Raw genomic sequence first — 21,907 nt, 5'->3', positions numbered from 1 at the left:
GAGAGACACCTGCCCCTCTGTGGCTCAGATGCCTCAGAAAACTTTTAATCAGAAAATCTTACCTGAACTTGAAGTAGTTCTTCTTGCTCTCAAAATGGGATAGCTGCCTACTTCTAAAGACTTAGTTAAGTCCAGCTCATGCAAGATCAGGAGGTATCCAGAGGATGTTGAGATCAACATTTTGGAACAATCTGGTGTTAATCTCATTCTCATGAGAAAACGTGTATGAAAGAATTTCTTATGTGGACACCCATCTTCTGTGCACCTACAGAAGAAATTAGACCAACAACAAACCCAGTGTTACTACAAATATAATGACTCCCAGTACCAGTCAAACTGTTTTACTCACACAGCAGAACGGAGAGCCACACACATATTTTATGATGCCTTTTAGCCCTGGTTGTCCTGGAACTCACTCTATAGACCAAGGATTAAATTTGGGTTGCAGGGTTGATGGCAAGTACCTTGATTCACTGAGTCAGCCCATAAAATATATTTAGAATTTTTAAATGACGAGCTGTGACTCATTACCCAGAAGTTGAACAGTATTAGTCAATTTAAGGGCTGTTCTACTATATCTTATTTTTGCTTCAAGCATTCAAGTTTCTATCTAAGGGAATATGGGTAACTAGTTACTATGTTTTATTCTCCATCTGTTGTCTCTCTATCCCACCACACTTCCTATGTAATATGTTTCCTCTATTAGAAGTTTCTTCTCAATTGTCTGGTTATCGCTGCATGCTTGCTCATTTTCTTACGAGCAAGGAATTCAAGCTGACTGGGAACTCTTGAGTCCAAGGTAGGGTGAAGCCATTTCTGAAGAAGCTCTTAGTGCTAATATCTTTGGGGCAACAACTGAAAGAAGCTAAAAAATGTCTGACTTCAACACTTAGTGTGCATGACTACTATTGCCACCTTGGTTTTGGCAGAGCAATGAGACCTCCAACTGTTTCAGGCAACCTTCAATATGGCAATAATTTCTATATTACCCTCTTTATAGAGATAGAAACCTCTGGTAAAATGATCTACTAGAAGAGGTGAAGAGCAGAGCTAAAGTTCTTAAGTATTTCTCATTCAAGTCTCTACTTTAGCTACCCCTTTCAGTAAGGATTCTGGGTAAACTAACTGGAGTTTTAAACTTTTCCCTCTACAACTTAGGATTTAGTTAGTTAGTTAGTTTTAATTACTTGTGTTTACATGTATATCACATGTGAGCAGGTGCCTGGGGAGGCCAGAAGATGGCATCAGATCCCCTGAAGCTGTAGTTACAGGAAGCTGTGAACCATCTGATATGGGCACTGGGAATTGAACGTAGGCCTTCTGGAAGAGCAGTAAGTGCCCCTAAACTCTGAATCATCTCTCTAGCATCAGGAATTAGCTTTCTTGAACAACTTGAGTGAAGCCGTCTGAACTACAGCTGCTAAGTCAGTTGCAATTCATCTGCCTGACTCCTAGCTTCTAAAATTCTACTGTCAAGTTTCTTCTCTTGTCCTATCTTTATAAGTTTATGTCTGATCTCTGGTTCTTACCCCACTTTGGTTTTTGAGACAGGGTCTCATTATGTAACCTTGACTGACCTGGAACGTCTTATGTAGACCAAGATGGAACAGAATTTACTGAGCTTCTACTGCTTCTGAGATTATTGTAGTTTTTGAGTCTTCTTTTCTATAGATTTTATTTAAATCTTATAAATACTTAAATTCAGGTCTTACAATTACCATAAAGGTTATATATTTTCTGTAAAATTATATACTTCAGCTATATGTGGAGACACACTTAGGAGACTAAGGCATGAGGACCTTGAATTAAAGACTAGCTTGGTCTATATGGTTAAGTTCCAGGCCAGTCTCAAGCACTCAGTGAAATCCCATGTCAAGATAAACATAACAATCTGAGTGTGGTAGCACAGGCCTCTAATCATAGCTTTTGGAAGGGTAAGGCTAGAAGATCAGTTCAAGGCCATCCTCAGTTACCCAGTAAGTTGGAGGCCAGTGTGGAAAACCCCAAACAGCAAACAAATAAAACAACCAAAAATTATGTATTCATATTTGTGAATACTGTATGTATATATATGAAACACACATACATACATTATTTCAAAAGTACCTGTCTATGCCTGTAAGTTGAACTTTGGCAGGAAGATAGCAAGTTCAAGGACAAATTGGCTACCAAGTGAGATTTGCCTCACAATGAAAACCTTTTAATTTATCGGTACACTCACAACAAAATAAGAACATGACTGATCTGTACATTATCTTATACCTAGTAACCTTTAGTTATTTTTAATTAAAACACTATTAAATTGTATGTGAAAATTGTGTATACTTCTGATATACAGTATTTTTGGTTTTTTGTGGTGCTAGGAATCAAACCTGGGGCTTGCATGTGCTAAACCTGTGCTCTACTACTAAGCTATATTCCTAGCCTGAAGTATGTTTTGAAATGTGTACATTTTTTAGCTAGTTAAAATACACATTGAGTTATTTACCTTCAGGAATTTTACTTTTTCCTTTTTTGGTTTTAAGACAGTCTCTCTACATTGCTCAGGCTGTTCTGGAATTCACTATGTAGACCAGGATAGCCTTGAACTCACAGAGAGAACTCTGCCTCTCAAGTACTGGGATTAAAGGCATGTGCCACCAAGGCCTTCTCGCAGGCATTTTCAAGCATACACTGCTATTAACTATGGCTACTATATTATATAATGTATACCACTTCAATTTGTTTTCCCTAACTGAAATTTTGTATCCTCCAACCAACTTCTCCCCTGTACAACAGTTTCCAGCCCGGTAGATAACTCACCACCCTCCCAATCATTGCTTCTCCAGGTCTACTTTTCTAGATTCTATATAAAGCAGAATTTTCATTCCATGTTAGGCTTATTTCACTTAAGATGTGCCCCCAACCATCTGTTTTGCTAAAAAAAATTCTTTAAGGGGCTAAATAGTATTATGTATGTATGGACCACATTAAAAAAAAAATCCAGTCCTTTGCTGGATGCTGTACAATGAGTGAATGAAGACAGACCTTTAGCAGCTGACTTAAGCTGCTTTGGATGTGTACCTAGTAGAAAAACTGCTAGGTTATTACAAGAGTTCTAATTTTCTTTCTTTTCTTTTTAGGAAATTCCATACTTTTCCTTAACTTATAACAATTTTGGTTAACCCTTACTAATTCTGATTTTTTTTCTCTGAAGACTTTCTAGGATTTTCTGTATTCATAAGATTTGGAAAACTATGACTATGGACCAAACCTGATTCACTGGCTGTTTTTACACAGTGTTTATGAACAGAGCCACATCAACTCATGTACTGTTCCTGTGTGGCTGCTCAGAAACCACATACCACCAAATGCTAAAATATTTACTACTTGGGTCTTATGCAGAAAGTTTGTCAATCCTTGAAAGAAATCTGTGAATGATATTAAGTTTCCAATCCATATACATATATAATGATTTTTCTTTTATTGCACCATCTCACCCATGATACCAACTAACAACAGTAGTAATGGTGGGCATATTCTTACCCAAATTTTATAGACAAACTTCTGGAGGTTCACCATTAATAACTCTGCTGAAAGCCGGGCGTGGTGGCGCATGCCTTTAATCCCAGCACTCGGGAGGCAGAGGCAGGCGGATTTCTGAGTTGGAGGCCAGCCTGGTCTACAAAGTGAGTTCCAGGATAGCCAGGGCTATACAGAGAAACCCTGTCTTCAAAAAACCAAAACCAACCAACCAACCAACCACTCTGCTTAAGTACTGAGCTATTGCTCAGTTAGTAGATTGCTTGTCTAGCATGCACAGAGCCTTGACCCCACAGCATGTAAACTGGCTATCGATGCACAAACCTGTGACCCTGAACTAAGAAGGTGGAGGGAGGTATTAGGATAAGAAAGATGTTCAAGGTCATTTTCAGTTACATGAGAGTTTCAGGCCAGCCCGAGCTAGAAAAATTGTCTCAAAAACAAAAGTGCTTGAGCTCAGTGGTTAAGAGCACTGACTGCTCTTCCAGAAGTCCTAAGTTCAATTCCCAGCAACCACGTGGTTGCTCACAACCATCTGTAATGAGATAATGATGCCCTCTTCTGGTGTGTCTGAGGACAGCTACAGTAGTCATGTAAATACAATAAATATTTTTTTAAAAATATGCTGAATACTCTGTATACTTTTGGTGAATTTCTACTTCTTTTGAATCATTTTGTTTTCATACAGTTTAAGGAATAATTAGCATATCATAAAACTCACTCATTTTAAGTGCATGTTCAATCACTTTTAGTAAATTTAGAATTGTTTGATCAATACAATACAGCTTTACAACATTTTCAGTATCATAATATTAATAGTCTCCCTGGCCATCATCAGCAATCATTCCAACTTGTAGACATAGGCAACCATGAAATTACTTTTCATCTCTATTATTTGCCTAGTTTATATACATAGTTATTGTCATACAGAAGTGCTTTTTGTTTTTTGAATTCAGCTTCTTTTTCACTTAAAATATTTTGGAGTTCATCCCTGTTGTAACACACATCAATATTTGGTTCATTTTTATTATTAGATGATATATTTTTAAAAAATACATACACTACTTTTTGTTTTGTTTTGTTTCTTGAGACAGGGTTGAGCATCAGGACAACTGGGACTATGTAGAGAGATCCTGTCTCAACAAAACAAAACAATGAACACAAAAACAAGCTGGCAAACTATTAATTCCAAGGAAATGAATTCTAATAATGATGCTTCTAATAATGAGTTCTAGTTTCCCACTCTATTACTGTTATTAATAATACTGAGTCTTTACATCCATAAGCATGTAGTGTCTCTCTATTCATTTCCTTCAGCAATGGTTTAGCTTTTACTGCACCAACCATGCACATGTCACACATATGTGTACACATATATAAATAATATATTTTTTCTGTGTTAGGGAACTAAACCCAAGGCATCATGAACAACAGACAGTGCTCTCCTGCTGACCTATACTCTTGGCCCAAATCTTTTGTTAAACTTATTCCCAAGTATCTTATTTTTTCTGATACCATTTTGAGATGGAAATTTTTTTTAGTCAGTCATCTTTGGATTGTTTCTGCTCATATAATTAGTTTTGTGTATTTGTCTTATGTATCTGTTCAGGGTAGAAATACAATTGGATTTTGTATGTTAATTTTGTATATTTGCTCATCAGTAGAAATGTGACTGGATTTTGTATATTAATTACTCTTATATATTTGCTCATATATAAAAATGTAACTGGGCATGCTAGAGAAATGGCTCAGTGGTTAAGAGCACTGACTGCTCTTCCAGAGGTCCTGAGTTCAAGTCCCAACAACCACATGGTGGCTCACAACTATCTGTAATGGGATCGAATGCCATCTTCTTATGCATCTGAAGACAGCTACAGTGTACTCACATACATAAATTTTTAAGAAAAATGCAACTGGGCTTTGTGTATTAATCTTCTATCTTATAGATTTGCTGAAATTGGTTGTAGGGATTTTGTGGACTCCTCAGATCTCCTCCACAGAGAGTAGATGTTTTCAATGGAAGCACTTCTCTCCAGGCTGGAGGTCTGCTCCTCTGCAGCCATGCTGTTCTTCCACAATGAGGATAAATGGAGTGCCAGCTTTGCTCAATCTCACGGGGCCTTCAGGCTTTCAACATTAGGTATGTATGACTTAAGCCACAGGTTTTTCACAGGTGTTATCACAGAAAGTTCCTTTTATTCCACTTAGACCACAAAAAGTTGTATAATCCTTTATATATGCTGTTAAATTTTCTATTGCTTTATTGAAGTTTTTTTTTGTTTTTTGTTTTTTTTTAAATACAGGGTTTCTCTGTATAACTGTGGCTGTCCTGCGACTCACTTTGTAGACTAGGCTGGCCTTGAACTCAGAAATCCGCCTGCCTCTGCCTCCCAAGTGCTGGGATTAAAGGCGTGCGCCACCACGTCCAGCTTGAAGTTTTTAAATGAACTTTTTTGGCAATTCCATTCATGTATATAATGCATCCTCATTACTCTTCCTGCACTGCATCTTCCTCCCACCCTGGTAATGGCTGAGGGATGATCAGTCAGTAGCAGTTTATCTGCTTTTGGTGTTAGGGTAATACTAGACTGTGATGGCTAGTCTGAAAGGGTTTGTTATTTATTTTGAGAGCTTCATATAATCTATTTTTTATAGATTTATTTATTATTATATCTATGTACACTATATATATTAGAAACACCAGAAGAGGGAGTCAGATCTCATTACGGATGGTTGTGAGGCACCATGTAGTTGCTGGGATTTGAACTCAGGACCTTCAGAAGAGCAGTCAGTGCTCTTACCAGCTGAGCCATCCCATCAGCCCCATATAATCTATTTTGATTATCTTCCCCTCTCTCAGCTCCTCCAAGGTTTGGTTTGGGAAGTGTTCTATTTTCTGGCTGGTAAAATTCATTAGTAAAGTTATTTGAGCCTTGTCTTTCAATTATGGAAAAATTTTTTAAATTATCAATTCAATTTCTTTACCTCCTAAAAGTCTGAATGTCTACATCTTAAAAGTTTATTGGTGAGTCGACTCTAGCAGTCTGTGCTCTTGGTATCTGCTTACCTGAAACTGTCTACTTGCCAAAAGATGTTCACACTACTCCCTTTGATCCTTTAGTTTCTAAGTACCTTTTATTTAACCAGTTTTTGTTTGCTTTTCTGACAAGGCCTTGCTGGGTAGCACAGGGTAGCTGGGTAGCCTCTAACTTATGCTTCTCCTGCTTCAGTTGACATATAGATGTCATTATTTCAATTTTTGTTAGGTTGTTGGTGCGATACTGTTTTGCTTTCACTGTGTAGCTCTGGCTGTCCTGGAACTCACTCTGTAGACCAGGTTGGCCTCGAACTCAGAAATCCGCCTGCCTCTACCTCCCAAGAGCTGGGATTAAAGGTATGTGCCACCACTGCCAGACTTGTTTTGCTTTCAATTATGACTAAATATTAAATTTTATAAAACAGAATCATAAGCATATCTTGCTTATGTTAGTATAATTAATAGGATAAACTATTCTTTTTTTAGATTAAATCCAACTTGATTTTAATATTTTTGAGTAATATCTTTTAGATTTAATTTTTTATTTGGAATATTTGTATCAGTATTCATATTGCATACTGGATTTTCTTTTTTCCTTTTAACATTATCTTTGTTATGGTTGGCTACCCAAGTCATACTTTAATAGCTTTTATACATGAGGTACAAATCCCTTTTCTAGGACCTGACCAATCATCCAAATGTTATTTAGAATATTTGGTAAAAGTCATCTATAAAACCATCCGTGTTGCTTTTTTATTAGTAGATCAGTTTTAGCTTATTTAAAACTTTAAGTAGATAAGTTTTAACTAATTTTTATCATTTAGTTAAGATTTATTTTTTAAATTATACATATATAGGCCCCCTAATGAAGGAGCTAGAGAAAGTACCCAAGGAGCGAAAGGGGTCTGCAATCCTATAAGTGGAACAACAATATGAATTAACCAGTACCCCCAGAGTTCGTGTCTCTAGCTGCATATGTAGCAGAGGATGGCCTAGTCAGGCATCAATGGGAGGAGAGGCCCTTGGTCTTTCGAAGATCATATGACTCAGTACAGGGGAATGCCAGGGCCAGGAAGCGGGAGTGGGTGGGCTGGAGGGGGGGTAGGGTATAGGGGATTTTCGGGATAGCATTTGAAATGTAAATGAAGAAAATATCTAATAAAAAAGGAAAAAGATTATACATATATATTATGCCCTGTGTATGTATGCTGCTGTGAGTGCAGGTGCTAATGAAGGCCCAAAGGTCCCCCTCTGGTCCCCCTGAAGCTGCAGTTGTATGCCATTTTAAGCTGTCCATTGTAGGTGTTGGAAGTTCTTCGAAAGAGAGTAAAAGCTCTTAACCACTGAGCCATTTCTCAGGCCCCAATTTTTGTTTTGTAGTGGTCATAGCAAAAATAATGTTCGTTACTGTATAAACACTGTACAGTCAGAATAGATGTGAGTGGAGCAGGGTCTCTGGATGATACTACTGTATAAGGGGGCTTCTGCTACTCGATCATGGGATGATTGAGAGGAGGAACAGTGGGTAGCAGAAGGTGCAGAGTATGATTTAGAGCACCAATATTTATTAGTTAGTATTAATTTTTTTCTTGTAATTTTGTCAAGTTTTACTTCAATGGTGAGTTTTATTTTTAGGCACATATAAGAATTCATTTATACTCTAGTAAAACTAGCCTCTTAATACAGTACCTCTTCTTGCCTTATATTTCTTTTTGTCTACTATTTATGTGGCTACAACTGTTTTCTTCTGATGAATAGTTATCTATGTTTTTTTCCGCCTATTCTATTTACTGGCTTTGTATGTTTTATGTAGCTCATCTAGAGAGCAGGCTGTGAGTGACTGTTTAATCCACCACTGTCTTTTAGCTGGCTACTTTAGTGTTAGAGACTGAACTTAAGACTTCACACATGCCAGGCAGGTATTTTACCACTGAGCCATAATCATTGGCCCTTGTATTACAGTATTTTGAGACAAGGTCTTACCAAATTGCCTATTAGCCTTGAATTTACAGCTTTATTTTGCCTAAAAATTCCAAGTAGCTAGGATTACAGGCCCAGCTTGTTTTTGTTTTTCTGAGACAAAGGATCATGGCTAGCCTTCAATTCCTCCCGCCTCCGATTCCCAAGGACAGGGACCATACTTGCTTTTTAAATGACTCTATCTTCCCACTTTGATGCTTCTATTGGGCTGACTGTTTGATTAAGTCTTCACTCTTCTAACTTGGAAATTATTACTTACATTCCTGCTCAACTTTTCTTCCTAACTTAACACCCCACTCCACCCTACTTCACTCCCTTGCATTTATGTCCACATTTGAAAAGGTATGTTGTTTCTATTTGCTGAAAGACAATGACTCTGTTCTTCATTCACATTATTGCGTTTACCTGGAATTTTTTTAAAACTACTAAGAATAACTCCTTTTGAACATAAGATCTGAAAGCTCTAATATGTCAACTATTTAACAATTCACCATACCATAGTTAGCAAAAGGCACACTTTAAGTATTTCCCAAGCGTCAACTCTGCAAACAATTTCTCCATAAGGAAACATTTTCTTGCAATGTTTCACAACTGAGGCACTAAATAAATTGTGCTGTATACTACAGGACGCTGAGAAACTATGGTCCAGGCCAAATGGTGCCAGCAGCTATCCTCCTCCTTCCACAGATGATCCAAACCCACAGACAACCCAAAAGATCCCATGCATTATTTCTAAACTGCTTCTAGATTAGAATTATTCCAAGGGACACCTGATCTTTAAGGGACACCTGATCTTTTTTAAAAAAATTCATGAAAATAAAATTTAAAAATTACAAAATAAGTACATTTAGAACCAAAGGATTGAAGAGTGAGAAATATTTTTTTTTTTTTTTTGGTTTTTCGAGACAGGGTTTCTCTGTATAGCCCTGGCTGTCCTGGACCTCACTTTGTAGACCAGGCTGGCCTCGAACTCAGAAATCCACCTGCCTCTGCTTCCCGAGTGCTGGGATTAAAGGCGTGCGCCACCACGCCCGGCTTGAGAAATATTTTTGTTTCACATAAGAAATAAAAATATGGGCTGGTGAGATGGCTCAGTGGGTAAGAGTACCCGACTGCTCTTCTGAAGGTCCGAAGTTCAAATCCCAGCAACCACATGGTGACTCACAACCATCCGTAAAGAGATCTGACTCCCTCTTCTGGAGTGTCTGAAGACAGCTACAGTGTACTTACATATAATAAATAAATAAATCTTTAAAAAAAAAAGAAATAAAAATATTTTCCCTACACTTAGGAAATTCATTTTTAAACCAGTTTTCTTTATTAGATAAACCCCTTGGTCTCCTGCTCATATAAATTCCATCTTCTTTACTTTCACAGTAGTGGACCCACACAGCTCAGCAAAGTGCCCTGCCACTGAGCTATACATACTCTTAGCTCCAAAATCTCTACTTCTAATACATCACTAAGTGTAATGAAAGAAGGAACCATGGTTTGCTTGTTTGGATTTTTTGTTTTTTTTCTTTTTCTTCTTAAAAAAAAAAAAGACAGGGTTTTTCTATGTAGCCCTGATTGTCCTGGGACTCACTCTGGAGACCAGGATGCCCTCAAACTCACAGAGATCCACCTGCCTCTGCCTCCCTGAGTGCTGGGATAAAAGGCATCGACCACCACACCACCATCGCTTTTTTCTTTCTTTTTTTCTGAGACAAGAACATCTCATCAAAGCCTAGCTCCCCTCCCAGTTGCTATGGAACCAAGAATGACCTTGAACTTTTGATCTTTCTGTGTGCATCTCAGGAGTGCTGGGATCGCATGCTTCCATCACCATGTCTAGCTTTATGCTGTACTGAGGAGCAAGCGCCTGGCTCCATGCATGCTATGCAAGCGCTCAATCAGCTGAGCTGCGTCTTCAGCCTAGGGATCACTTTTTGATTGTTTCCCCCCAAAAGCCAATTTTTTGATGCCCCACCCCCCAACTCTAGAGCAGAACACTGAACTTGCTCCCCACCTTTTAAAGAGAAAATACAAAGTTTTACAGTATTATATTCCTAACATGGTCTCCTACTTACAAACCTGTTAGTGTCCCAAATAATGACATTTCCATCAAATCCTGATGTTACTAAGAGTCTTGTATTAGTATCATATTCGATGTTCTTCACCCAGCTAGTGTGACCATGTAAAGTGCATACTTTGGTGTTCAATTTTCTCAGATCCCATAGTGCTATTGTGGTATCATCAGAGCAGGTAGCAAAGAGCCGGTTATCAAGAAATCTACAAAAGCAGAAAAAAAAAAACTGGTTCATTTAATCTCTACTGAAAGAAAATATGACTTTAGAACAATCTCTATATTACTATCAGGAAACAAAACACTGCAACCTCCCGGTAGAACCCCAGCCATTCTGACACAACAGAGTGCACCCCTTGTCAATGCAGCCATACTGCCAGCTGCTGACGATAATTCAGAGAGATACTGTAACTGGCCTATGTCACTGTTAATTTTACTTGAAACTAGAAATTGTGAATAGCTGTTTAGAGCACAGTTGATAGAAAGGAAAGAACTCCAGAATCTGCCCTGGGAATGAAAAGGGGAAGCTGACTAGGCAACAGATTTTAAGGCCTTGACTGCTTAGGGGATGTTGTATTAGATAAAGGATTCTAATAAAAGAGATCTGCTACATGTCATATCTCTTCCTACTTATAACAGATTTACATATAAAACTTGCAATTCAAATCACCGTCATTTAAATCTATTAATTCAAAGGCATTCCCCAAATAATCTCTCACAATAACATTTTATTAGTCACAACTGTAAGACAGACTTAGATTATAATATAGATTTTTATCATTTTCACTAATTTCCAATCCTTAGTAACAATCTATTTTATACAAACATTTATAACTGACCACTCACACTTTTGTTTCTGTCTAATTTAATAGTATCTTTAGCAAATATGGTTATACACATAACTTCCTAGTCTCCAGTAAAAGAAAGAAACTCTGGAGCGTCTTCCAACATAAAATTATATATAATTCTTTCTAAAATAAACACCAATATCAACAAACAACATTATGACGTTTCTAAGATTTATCATTGCATTTTTTCCTTTTCTCTAAGCACATAGCACTTGGTATTCCAGGTTATCTCCAACCCAAGTAGCCAGACCTGGCCCGTGCCCTGCAGCTCCACGTGTGAACTTGCCTAGCACATTCAGGGCAGCATGGTCAGAGCCTTATCATGGCTGTAATTCTAGGTCCACCTCTTCCTTAATTTTGTTTACTGTTTAATATTTAGCTGTCATTTCCTCCAAGAAGCCTTCCCTCACTATCTAGTCTAGGGTAGCTTATAACTCTTCTAAAGTTCCCCCAAGCACTCTATAATTTGGGGTGCACACATACTGTATTTGTGTATGCACATGTTCTCGCCTGTGGGATTAGGGGTTGTCTTCCTATGTTGTTCTTCACCTTATTTTTTCAGGTAGGGTCTCTTGACTGACCCTGAAGCTTCCCACGCCTGCTAGAATGGGGTTCCACATGAGTGCTTCTGAGCCAGTTTTCTGTGGATGCTGAGATCTGAACTGAGAGTCCTATGTATACACTTTATCTCTGACCTATTTTCCCAACACTAGTTCTATATATTCCTTCTTGGTTTTGTTTCTAGTTTTTGAGACAGGGTTTCTCTGTGTAGCCCTGGCTGACCTCTGCTAAGGAGCAACTTTATAAGGCTATAAACTTGAAGACAGGAGAAAGTACCTACTACCACATGATTAAAGCTGCAGTGCCAAGTACATGCACTTACTTGTTTGCTTGCTTGCTTGCTTCATTCATTCATTCATTCATTCATTCATTCATTCATGTATTTATTTAACTTACTTAGAGACAAGGCATTCATATAGACAAGGTATCATACAGCCCAGGTTGGCCTCAAACTTGAGATGTAAGCTGAAGACAACACAGGAGAGGGCCACCATGCCTAGTATGTATGGTGTGGAAGATCAAACCCAGGGCTTGATGCATGCAAAGGAAGCACTTTACCAACTAAGCTACATCTCCAGTTTCATCAGGAGATACTTATTAAATGAATGAATTAAAGGAGTTCATTACCCAGAAGACAAAAAAATAGTTACATAAAATAATTATGTGAAATAAGCAGAGTGTACAGTGAAAGAGTACAGTGAGCGCTGACTGAAAACAAATAGGAACTCCCAGAGCTTAAAGAACACACAGCTATATAAAAGACTGTTATAAGACGGCGAGGAGAGAAAGGGGGATAAGTTTATCACTGACTCATTCCAGTCATCCCCAATGGCTTTTCTTCTCTCTTCCTCCATCCCTGCCTCCTCTGAAGAGGATCTCACTTCACTATATAGCCCTCGTTGACTTCAAAATCATTATGCAGAGCATGCTGGCCTGGAATTTACCGAGATCCTCCTGCCAAACTGTCTCTTCTTCCCCAGTGCTAGGATTAAAGGTGTGAACCAGCTTCCCAGCCACCTGAAGGGCTGTAAGGAAGAGAGATGATTACATAGTGTTTTAGGAAGATCATTTAGGTGACTAGGTCCCCAAATTTGGGCGTTTTATTTTAAAAGATAAAGGAAATCAGCTTTTCAGTATTTGTTAATAAAATAACTAAAAAGTAATTATTGCATAAAGGATATTTTAATATCCAAAATACACAAAGAATCTTGGAGTAGAAGCTAATAACTTTGAATGTAGTTTAATGAAAAATTCAATACTTTCACTTTAGTTCATTCATTTATCATTAACTCACAAATTTTTTATATTGGTAAAGAGAATAAGCCATACAATAGTAAGAGTGGAGTGTGGAAGAAGATACCACCTATAGCAATTTTCATCTCAAAATATGTACATGTATAGAACATAAAGTATTAGATAAGTCCTTGGATATGTGGCCCATTCTTCTCCAATTAAAACTTAGAATGGCCTAGAAAGGTGTAAACTGTTGGGCTAGCTCAGTTGGTAGAGTTATTTGCCCAGTACACACGAAGCCTTGGGTCTGGAATCCTAACATGTGTGTGTGATGTGGAAGTAGGAGAGTCAGAAGTTCAACGTCGTCTGTGACCATACAGTAAGTTCTAAGCCAGCCAGGACTGCAATGAGACACTGGCTTAGAAAAAGAATAGTTGTGAAATGTTTGTAACCCTATGTACTCTGACAAATAGGAGCTCCTCTTGCACAAACACTGATCTGTGTCTGAATCAGACCCTCTCAGCTGTTTCCACATCTCTAAGTTGGTATAAAAGCTCTGGGTGGACCTCTGTCTAGAGGAGCTAAGCTCTCTATTAGAGGAAAACTGGCAAAGGATAAAAGCAACTAAAAGTGAATTCTTTTAGAACCTACATTTCACTGTCCAAGTCAAAACAGTGTTGTATAATTTTAAAGATTCAAACTAAAAAACCACAAAAAGAATTTTTTCTCCATTTATTTAGCTTTATGCAAATTCTCAGAATGGATTGAATCTTTTTGTTGTTGTTGTTGTTTTTGGTATAATTTTTGCAATGAAATTATAATCGAATATGCAATATGATATCCTCACTTTCTTTTGAGTTTTGTACTGTAATAAAATCACTTTTCCATAAATCCTCAACTTTCATCAACTGTCTCACAAGAGCAAGTTAAGATATTCACAGAATTCTAAGTGTCTCCTGTATCGTTATTTCTATCACCTTGTTTTTCTGAGGTTTTCTCTCTCAGATCCTCTATTGCCAATGATTTATATGTGTCTTGACCAATTCTCCAAAATCACCTTCAGGGTTTTGTGGAATTACACATGAAAAAAAAATGTGTGTGTGTGTGTGTGTATGTGCTAGTTATGAGGAAATACTATATAAATGTAAAATACAAATACACACACACACATATACAAATACATATATATATATATATATATATATATATATATATATATACACACACACACAAAATGCAAATATATACAGTATTCCCCATAACTGGCATATGCTGGATTTGTCTTATATTGTATTAAGTATACAAGAGACATGCGGAGGAAGAAGCAGACTTAGGCTTATGTAGGTACTACACTGGCTTTGTCACATCACCAAGTGAATACTCTTACAGTTACCTTGGGGCTTTCTCTTTACAACCTTATAACTATAGGGACCTGGACTGTTACACGGATTCTTATACCTAAATATAAAGTTCTCATGAATAAGAAGTAAGCCTAGGGGCTGGAGAGATGTGGCTCTGTCGTTAAGAGAATTGGCTGCTCTTCCAGAGGACCCAGGTTCAATTTCCAGCACTCACATGACAGCTCACAACTGTCTCTAGCTCCAATTCTAGGGGATTTGACACCATCACAGACATACATGTAGGCAAAACCACCAATGCACATAAAATAAAAATAAGTAAATCTTTAAAAATAAGCCTATATAGCAGATGTATTTAAACATTTTTTCTTAAAACATGAACAGAAAATATTTTCAGCTATCATTATTATTTCACAAGATTAACAATTCATAAAACTAAAACACAAACTAAAAGACATTACCAAGAATGTACAAAATGACTACCCAGAATGAAACCAGAAAATGTATGCCCCACCTCTGGACAGCTATGCCTGAGGCAGTCTCATGGGACCATGTATGATTCCATTTCTACTACTTCCTGAATATAAAGCCTTGGAAAATCTGTTTGTTAGCTTAACAGTTTCCATATTCCTTAAAACAGATATGACATCTATCTTACACAAAGACAGGATAAACATTAAGCAAGTTGAGGCAGAAGGACAAGTTCAAGACCAGCCAGTATGATATAGTGAGTTTAAGGCCAGCCTGGCCTATGAGCGGAAAGACCCTACCTCAAAAAACATATGTAAAAAATTTTACTTTGTATGTGTGTGTGTGTGTGTGTGTGTACACTCACTCTTGGATGCACATGTAAAGGTCAGAGTCAACTTTGTGGAATTGATTCTCTCCTTCTACCATGTGGGTTCAAGGGTTTAAACTCAGGTTGTCAGGCTTGGCACAAAAGCACCTTGTCCTCTACTCACCAAAAATTTAAAAACATCTTAAACAATTTATCATATGAAAAGTGTTTTACAGGTTTCTGACACACAGTAAGAACTCAAGAAATGGAAGTTAGTATATCAAGCAGTGCATACTTAAGTTCATGCACCCTGAGACCTCAGATTCTTTTTTGGTTTTGTTTTTGTTTTTGGTCTTTCGAGACAGGGTTTCTCTGTGTAGCCCTGGCTGTCCTGGAATTCACTCTGTAGACCAGCAGAGACCTCAGATTCTTAACCTCTTAAGTTACTTGTGCTTCTAAATAAACTTCAAAATCCATTTTCCTAGCCAACAAATCGGAAGGAGTAGGCTCAAGTTTGTAGGCATGGTGCTGTGGCAGCACACTGAGAGCAGCACATGAGAGCTGACATTGATAAAGAATTCAAACAGGTTAGTCAAAGGTCATTTTGAGTGGGGCAAACCAACTTGACACAAGTCTATTCTTTTTGAGATATAAAAAATTTTAATTGTAAAATATTAGAAATAGAGACAATTAGAACAAATATAATGAACACCTGTGATACCCACCACCCAGCTTTATCAAATTTTAACATTTTGTTATCTTTCAGAGTTGCCTGAAAATACAAACATATTTGAAGTATATCGTGAGTCCCTCCCCACACCCCTTCCCCTCCCTCCCTCTCTCTCCAGAGGGAACCACTATCCAAAATTTGTCATTCCCCATGCACGTGTTTAATACCATAAAGTAATAATATGTATATCACCATTTTTCATACGGTTTGTATCCAATTTACTCTGAAAATATTTAGCAAGCACCCATCATGTACAAGGCACAGTTCCAGGTGCTAGGAGAAAACAGAGCAAATGCATGGCTTCATCAAGCTTATGTTTATAAAGTTTAAATGTTTATATAAATGGTATCACACCATACAGCCCATTCTACAGTTTGCCTTTCTGTCTCATCCTCACACTTCTGGGATATTTTTGGCTCATTTAACTGATATATAGTATTCCATTGAGACTAAGATTTATCTTTCCTCTTAGGAGTTCTGGGACATTCAAGTTCTCCTTTTCGTTACTCCAATGCTGTAGTGAACCTTTCCTTCTTCCGCGTCTAATTCATGTGGTTATGGATTAAATTTTTAATTGCAATGGTCTTTAATTTTACCAGGCATTGCTGGACTGTTTGAAAACAGTGTTACCTATTAGACTCCATCAGTCTACCTCAGGGTCTACTTCTCAGTGCTGCCCACGCTTGTACTTCCTCACTGACAACTGATGGGCTCGTTCAGTGCCCATGTGCTTCTGTTAGAAGGGTTAACATATTCAAGGTCCTTCTGGTCCTGACTGGAAATGTCTCCTCTCAGCCTCTATCTTCCCACATTGTTGGAGTTTCTAGAACAAAACTGCAATGACGTTATGTTTTACTTGGTTGAGCTCACCAATCTTTAATGGTTTATGCTTTTAGTGTCTTAAAAATAATTTCTCACACTGAGATATAAATATTCTCTACTTTCTCCTGAAACTTTAAAGGGTTGCCTTCATAGTTAGGTTTGAATGAAAGTTATTTTCAGCCACAGTGTGAGGAGGATTGACTGTGTTTTATTTTTCATGTATGTAATCAATTTCGCCTTTTCCATTTTCTTTCCCCGGATCTGCACTGCCTTTGCTCTTAGGTAAAGAGCTCCTATTTCCGAGGGCTGCTTCTGAGTGATGGACTCCCTCCCACTGTCACTTGCTCTAGTGCGGTATTTCATATCAGGAAGGTTGGTTGCTATTACTCCTACACTTTAGTCTTCTCCAAAACAACTTCAGCTGTTAACGCCAGACTACTCAACAAAAATGTTAAAATTGCTTTATGAAAACCTCTGATGGTATGTATCTTAGTCAAAAGTTCCTGAATTGAAAGACTATTTGGGGTGAGTTTGGTACTGAGTTTATTTAAGGGAGGACTTACATGTTTGTGGGTATTTTGTTGTTTGTTTTCCTGAGACAGAGCATCTCTGTGTACCCCTGGCTGTCCTGGAACCCACTTTGTAGCCTTGAACTCAGAGATGCCTTCCCAGTGCTGGGACTAAAGGTGTACACTACCATGCCTGGTTTTGTTTTGTTTAAATGTGTAGCCAGGCTAGTCTCAAACTTCTAATCCTCCTGGCTCCACCTCCTTCAGCAAATCCTATCAGCATGTGCCACCTCAAATAACATTTGCTTTTTTGTTTTGTTTTGAAGCCCCAGACAGCCTGGAACTCACTTTGTAGACCAGAATGACCTCCAACTCAGGCATCTTACTAACTCTACCTCTGGAGTGCTGGGATTAAAAGTTGCATGCCATCACACCTGGCTGACTTACATATTTTTGTTTATAGTTAATTTGAAAAATCCTTACAATCTGGATTTAATTTACAGTTGTTGGCTGGAGGTGTTGATCTGTGTTAGCATGTATGAGGACTGGTTTACGGTTAAACATTTCCTGGATAGTAGTCTAGATTTAGAGAGGTTTATTTCTATGTCATCTTTATGCTGAAAGTGAGATCTTTTGGATTTTAGATTTCACAATCTTCTAAGAACCTTTATATGGAATGGGCCATAAAATCAAGTCTCCTGTCCCCTGTACTCAATTCTATCAAATCAAAGCTCAGGGTCACAAAGGTCACCAACATATCTTACACGGTAAAAGTTGAAGCCTGTTACCTCTAATTGTTCATGCTTCTACTTCCTTTGCAGCCCCAAGTTCCTTTCTTTCCTGTTCATTATTCTCTGTATTAAAATGTCCAAACAGGTATATAATTACTTTATTCAGCATATATAATTGTTTTATTAGAAATGTTATTCAGAACATTTTAACTATGCAGTCTTAGTTCTTCAACAGCTTGGCTTACACTGACTAGTTTTGTACTCAGCCATCAAATGCCATCATCACTGTGGACTTGGCCCTTTGCGTTTGCTCTGTGATGTCAGGGCTGAGTTTAAGTTACATACAAATCTTGTGATTATCTTGAGTTTTCATTTTATGACAAATACTATTGCATTTTACTCTTAATGCCTTTGCTTTGCTCTTTTATGTATTTAAAATTGATAATCAATAATCTTAGCTTTCTCATTTATTTTCTTTGCCACTGTTAAAAATATATACATATATACATACACATAAATATAAGTCATAATTCCTTTTTTTCACTCAAATTTCAGATTGTCTTTTTTGTTGTTGTTTTGTGTTTTTGAGACAGAGTCTTGTTGTGTAGCTATGGCTGTCCTGGAACTTGCTATATAGACCAGGCTGGCCTAGAACTCTGAGATCGATCCTTCTGCCTCTGCCTCCCGTGTGGAAGGATTAAAGGCGCCATCATGCTCAGCTCCAGAATGTCCTTTCATTAATATCAATCTATGTATGTTTTCTGTGAACAATCTTTATTTGGGACTGCTATTTCTTATCCTTCCTTTGCTTTAAATTAAAATACAACAACAACCAAAAAAAATTTAACTTTTCCTACTTATACTGAACTGGCCACATATCCTTCCTTTCTGGTGATCTGAAAGTTATAAACTATATTTACAAGACTTTAGTTATTATTCCTTTAAACTTAAAAAAATGTACATATTTAACTATGTACCAATCTAAAAAATGTCTGAAATTGCTTACTATTTCTACTTTCTTTCTTTTTTATTTTTTTATTTTTTATTTTATTTATTTATTTATTTTTTCCGAGACAGGGTTTCTCTGTATAGGCCTGGCTGTCCTGAAAGTAGACCAGGCTGGCCTCAAACTCAGAAATCCACTTGCCTCTGCCTCCCAAGTGCTGGGATTAAAGGTGTGCGCCACCACTGCCCAGTGTTTTTAACACTTTTAATATTTTTAAATTGTATGTGTATGGGTATTTTGCCTGCATGCATGTCTATGCACCACATGTGCATAGACCCACAGAGGCCAGAAGAGGGTGTAGGATAGACTAGCAGTGGAGTTACAGAGTTGAATCCAGGTCTTCTGGAAGAGCAGCTAGTGCTCTTGAACACTCAGCCATCTCTACAGCTTCCACTTTTTTTGTTTGTTTGTTTTTTAAAGATCTATCTATGTATACAGTGTTCTGCCTGCACCAACAGAAGAGCACATCAGATCACATTATAGACAGTTATGAGCCACCATGTGGTTGCTGGGAATTGAAATCAGGATCTCTGGAAGAGCAAACTACTCTTAACCGCTGAGCCATCTCTCCAGCTCCAGCCTCTACTTCTTAATATTTTAATCTCGAGTTTTACCACAACCTCTCCAGATATAGATCCGCCTTGAACCTCTTTCACACTCTGAATATAAGTAGCTATATAGTATTAAGAATTATAAAGTTAACTTCCCAGAAATCTCTGTAATTTATATTTATAATTAATTAACTTCCTTTTGGAGTAACATTCCACTTAACGGACTTACACTTGAGATCTTCCAGTTTCCCAATGTGTACCACAATATCGAGAAACTTGCAATTCTTTATGTATTTTAGTTAATCCTATATTTTAACTATATACTCATACTTTCTAATCTTTTTTGTAATGTAATGGGTATATATTTTGATATTATTTTCCAACTTCCATTTCACTTATTAATGTTAAAAGAGTAAAGTTCATCTGATCAATTTAATTTTTTGCCTATTTTTAAAAATTATTATTGTTATTATTATTATTTCTTTTTAACTGTTTTTAAGACGGGGTTTCACGTAGCCCAGGCTGACCTCCAATTCAGCATATAGCCAAAGATTATCTTGAATCCCTGCCAGTCTTCCTGTTTCCCTCCCAAGTGCTCAGATTACAGGCCTGAGTCGGCACATCCAGTTCTGGGTAGCATTAAATACAGGGCTTCACATATGCTAAGCAAGAACTCTCCCAATTAAGCTACATCCACAAATTAGAACTATACCCTTTTAAGTGTCAGCCTTTTTTCTGTCTTCCCCAGCAATGTTGTAGGACCCAACCCAGGACCTTGCACATGCTAAGTAAACCCTAGCCACCCCCTTTAAAATGCATTTTATATAGCAACATTTTTAATTTTCATATGTTCAAGTTAGTTCTTTACTATATAAACCTGTTTCTTTCACCTCTTTTAATTTGTATTTTTTGTTCTTTTTAAAGGAGAGTATTCTTTACCTCTTTAAGCATCCTAAAAATGTTTTAAAGTTTCTCCCAATCAATGGAATACTATGCAGACATTAAAAAGAATAAGATCATCCCATGGATACTAATATGAAATGATCTCTGAATATGTTCAGTTAAAAAGGCCAGGCATATAATAGTATGTGTAGAATGCTACCATTTATATAAAAGTATATGTGGGGTATGTGTGTGTATGTGTGTACATGCATAAACTATCTCAAAAAAGATAGCAAATTAATAATAGTGGTTGCCTCTGGGGAGAGAAACTGGGTGGCTAGGCGACAGAGGTGGAAATAGACTTACTTTTCACTGTTTACCCTTTTGTACCTTTGAATTTTGTACCACGTGCATGTATTACCTAGTCAAAAAAAAAAAATAAATAATTTATTTTTAAAAATATAGTCTTTGTTGACTACTTACTCCATAAAGTTAATTTCATCCAGAGACCCTTGCTCTGGCGATTGGGATTTGTTGTATTAATATTAAATGTCTTCAAGAATTTTGAAATTTTGGTGCTAGGCTTGAGTGAGAGAAGTAAACTTTTTTCTCTTTCTTCCTATTTAAGGGTTTTAAAATTGCCTCTACTTGGCCTTCTGAGCCCCTAGTCTAGAATGGGGTTTATAATGATATGTCAGGGCTCCAGTTTCATGATAATGTTGGAAATGACACACATCCACACTCAGTCACTGACCCAGCAAGTGTCTTCAATCAATTCCTGTCATGAGGCTGTGTCTTAATTACCTAAAACCTACAGCCCAGGGAGCAAAACAGCCTTTTCTTTTTTCAAAAAGAAAAAAAGTCTTTCAAAAATGAGACAGTCGTTTCAACTAAAGCACTGGTTTTCTGTGGTGACCTGGGCTTTCTTTACACCATACCCACCAGGTGCCAGCGCTAGCGTGAAAGACCAGGGCCCCATGGCTTTGGCCCTGTCCAGATCTCAGTCTGCCCTCTCTGGACACTTGCTTTGGAACCTGTCTGCAACTTAGTATGATTAATTCTCTGCTTCTGCATGTGTGGGTCAGTGAAGGTGCAAAATGCGCACCTAAACAACAAGTAATTTTCACATGTCTTTTTTTAGGTAACACTGAAAGTCATAATTATAAAACTAACACAACTTCATGTTTTCATATTTATAATTTCATATATTAGAAAATAGAAAAATGGTAAATTATCCACTCTAAACTGCTGTTAAGAGTTAAAAACAATTGTTTAATCTTTTCTTCCTTATCAT

At 37.4% G+C, this 21,907-nt stretch overlaps 1 protein-coding gene across 2 annotated transcripts in view; it reads right to left on the bottom strand.

Annotated features, from left to right (window-relative positions):
* Window positions 1–21,907, bottom strand: part of Dcaf10 (DDB1 and CUL4 associated factor 10) — a 38,757-nt gene that overhangs the window by 9,162 nt on the left and 7,688 nt on the right. Inside the window, exons 3-4 of one of the 2 annotated variants that reach the window (NM_153167.2) lie at window positions 10,613–10,810; window positions 63–265 (exon numbers count right to left, since the gene is read on the bottom strand). In NM_153167.2, the coding sequence (NP_694807.2) occupies window positions 63–265; window positions 10,613–10,810 (401 nt within the window). The remainder of the gene's footprint in view (window positions 1–62; window positions 266–10,612; window positions 10,811–21,907) is intronic. The other variant, XM_006537912.4, reaches the window with a different exon arrangement.

Source organism: Mus musculus, chromosome 4, assembly GCF_000001635.26.
Source record: "Mus musculus strain C57BL/6J chromosome 4, GRCm38.p6 C57BL/6J".
Taxonomy (NCBI): Eukaryota; Metazoa; Chordata; class Mammalia; order Rodentia; family Muridae; genus Mus; species Mus musculus.
This window is presented reverse-complemented; position numbering and strand designations above follow the sequence as displayed.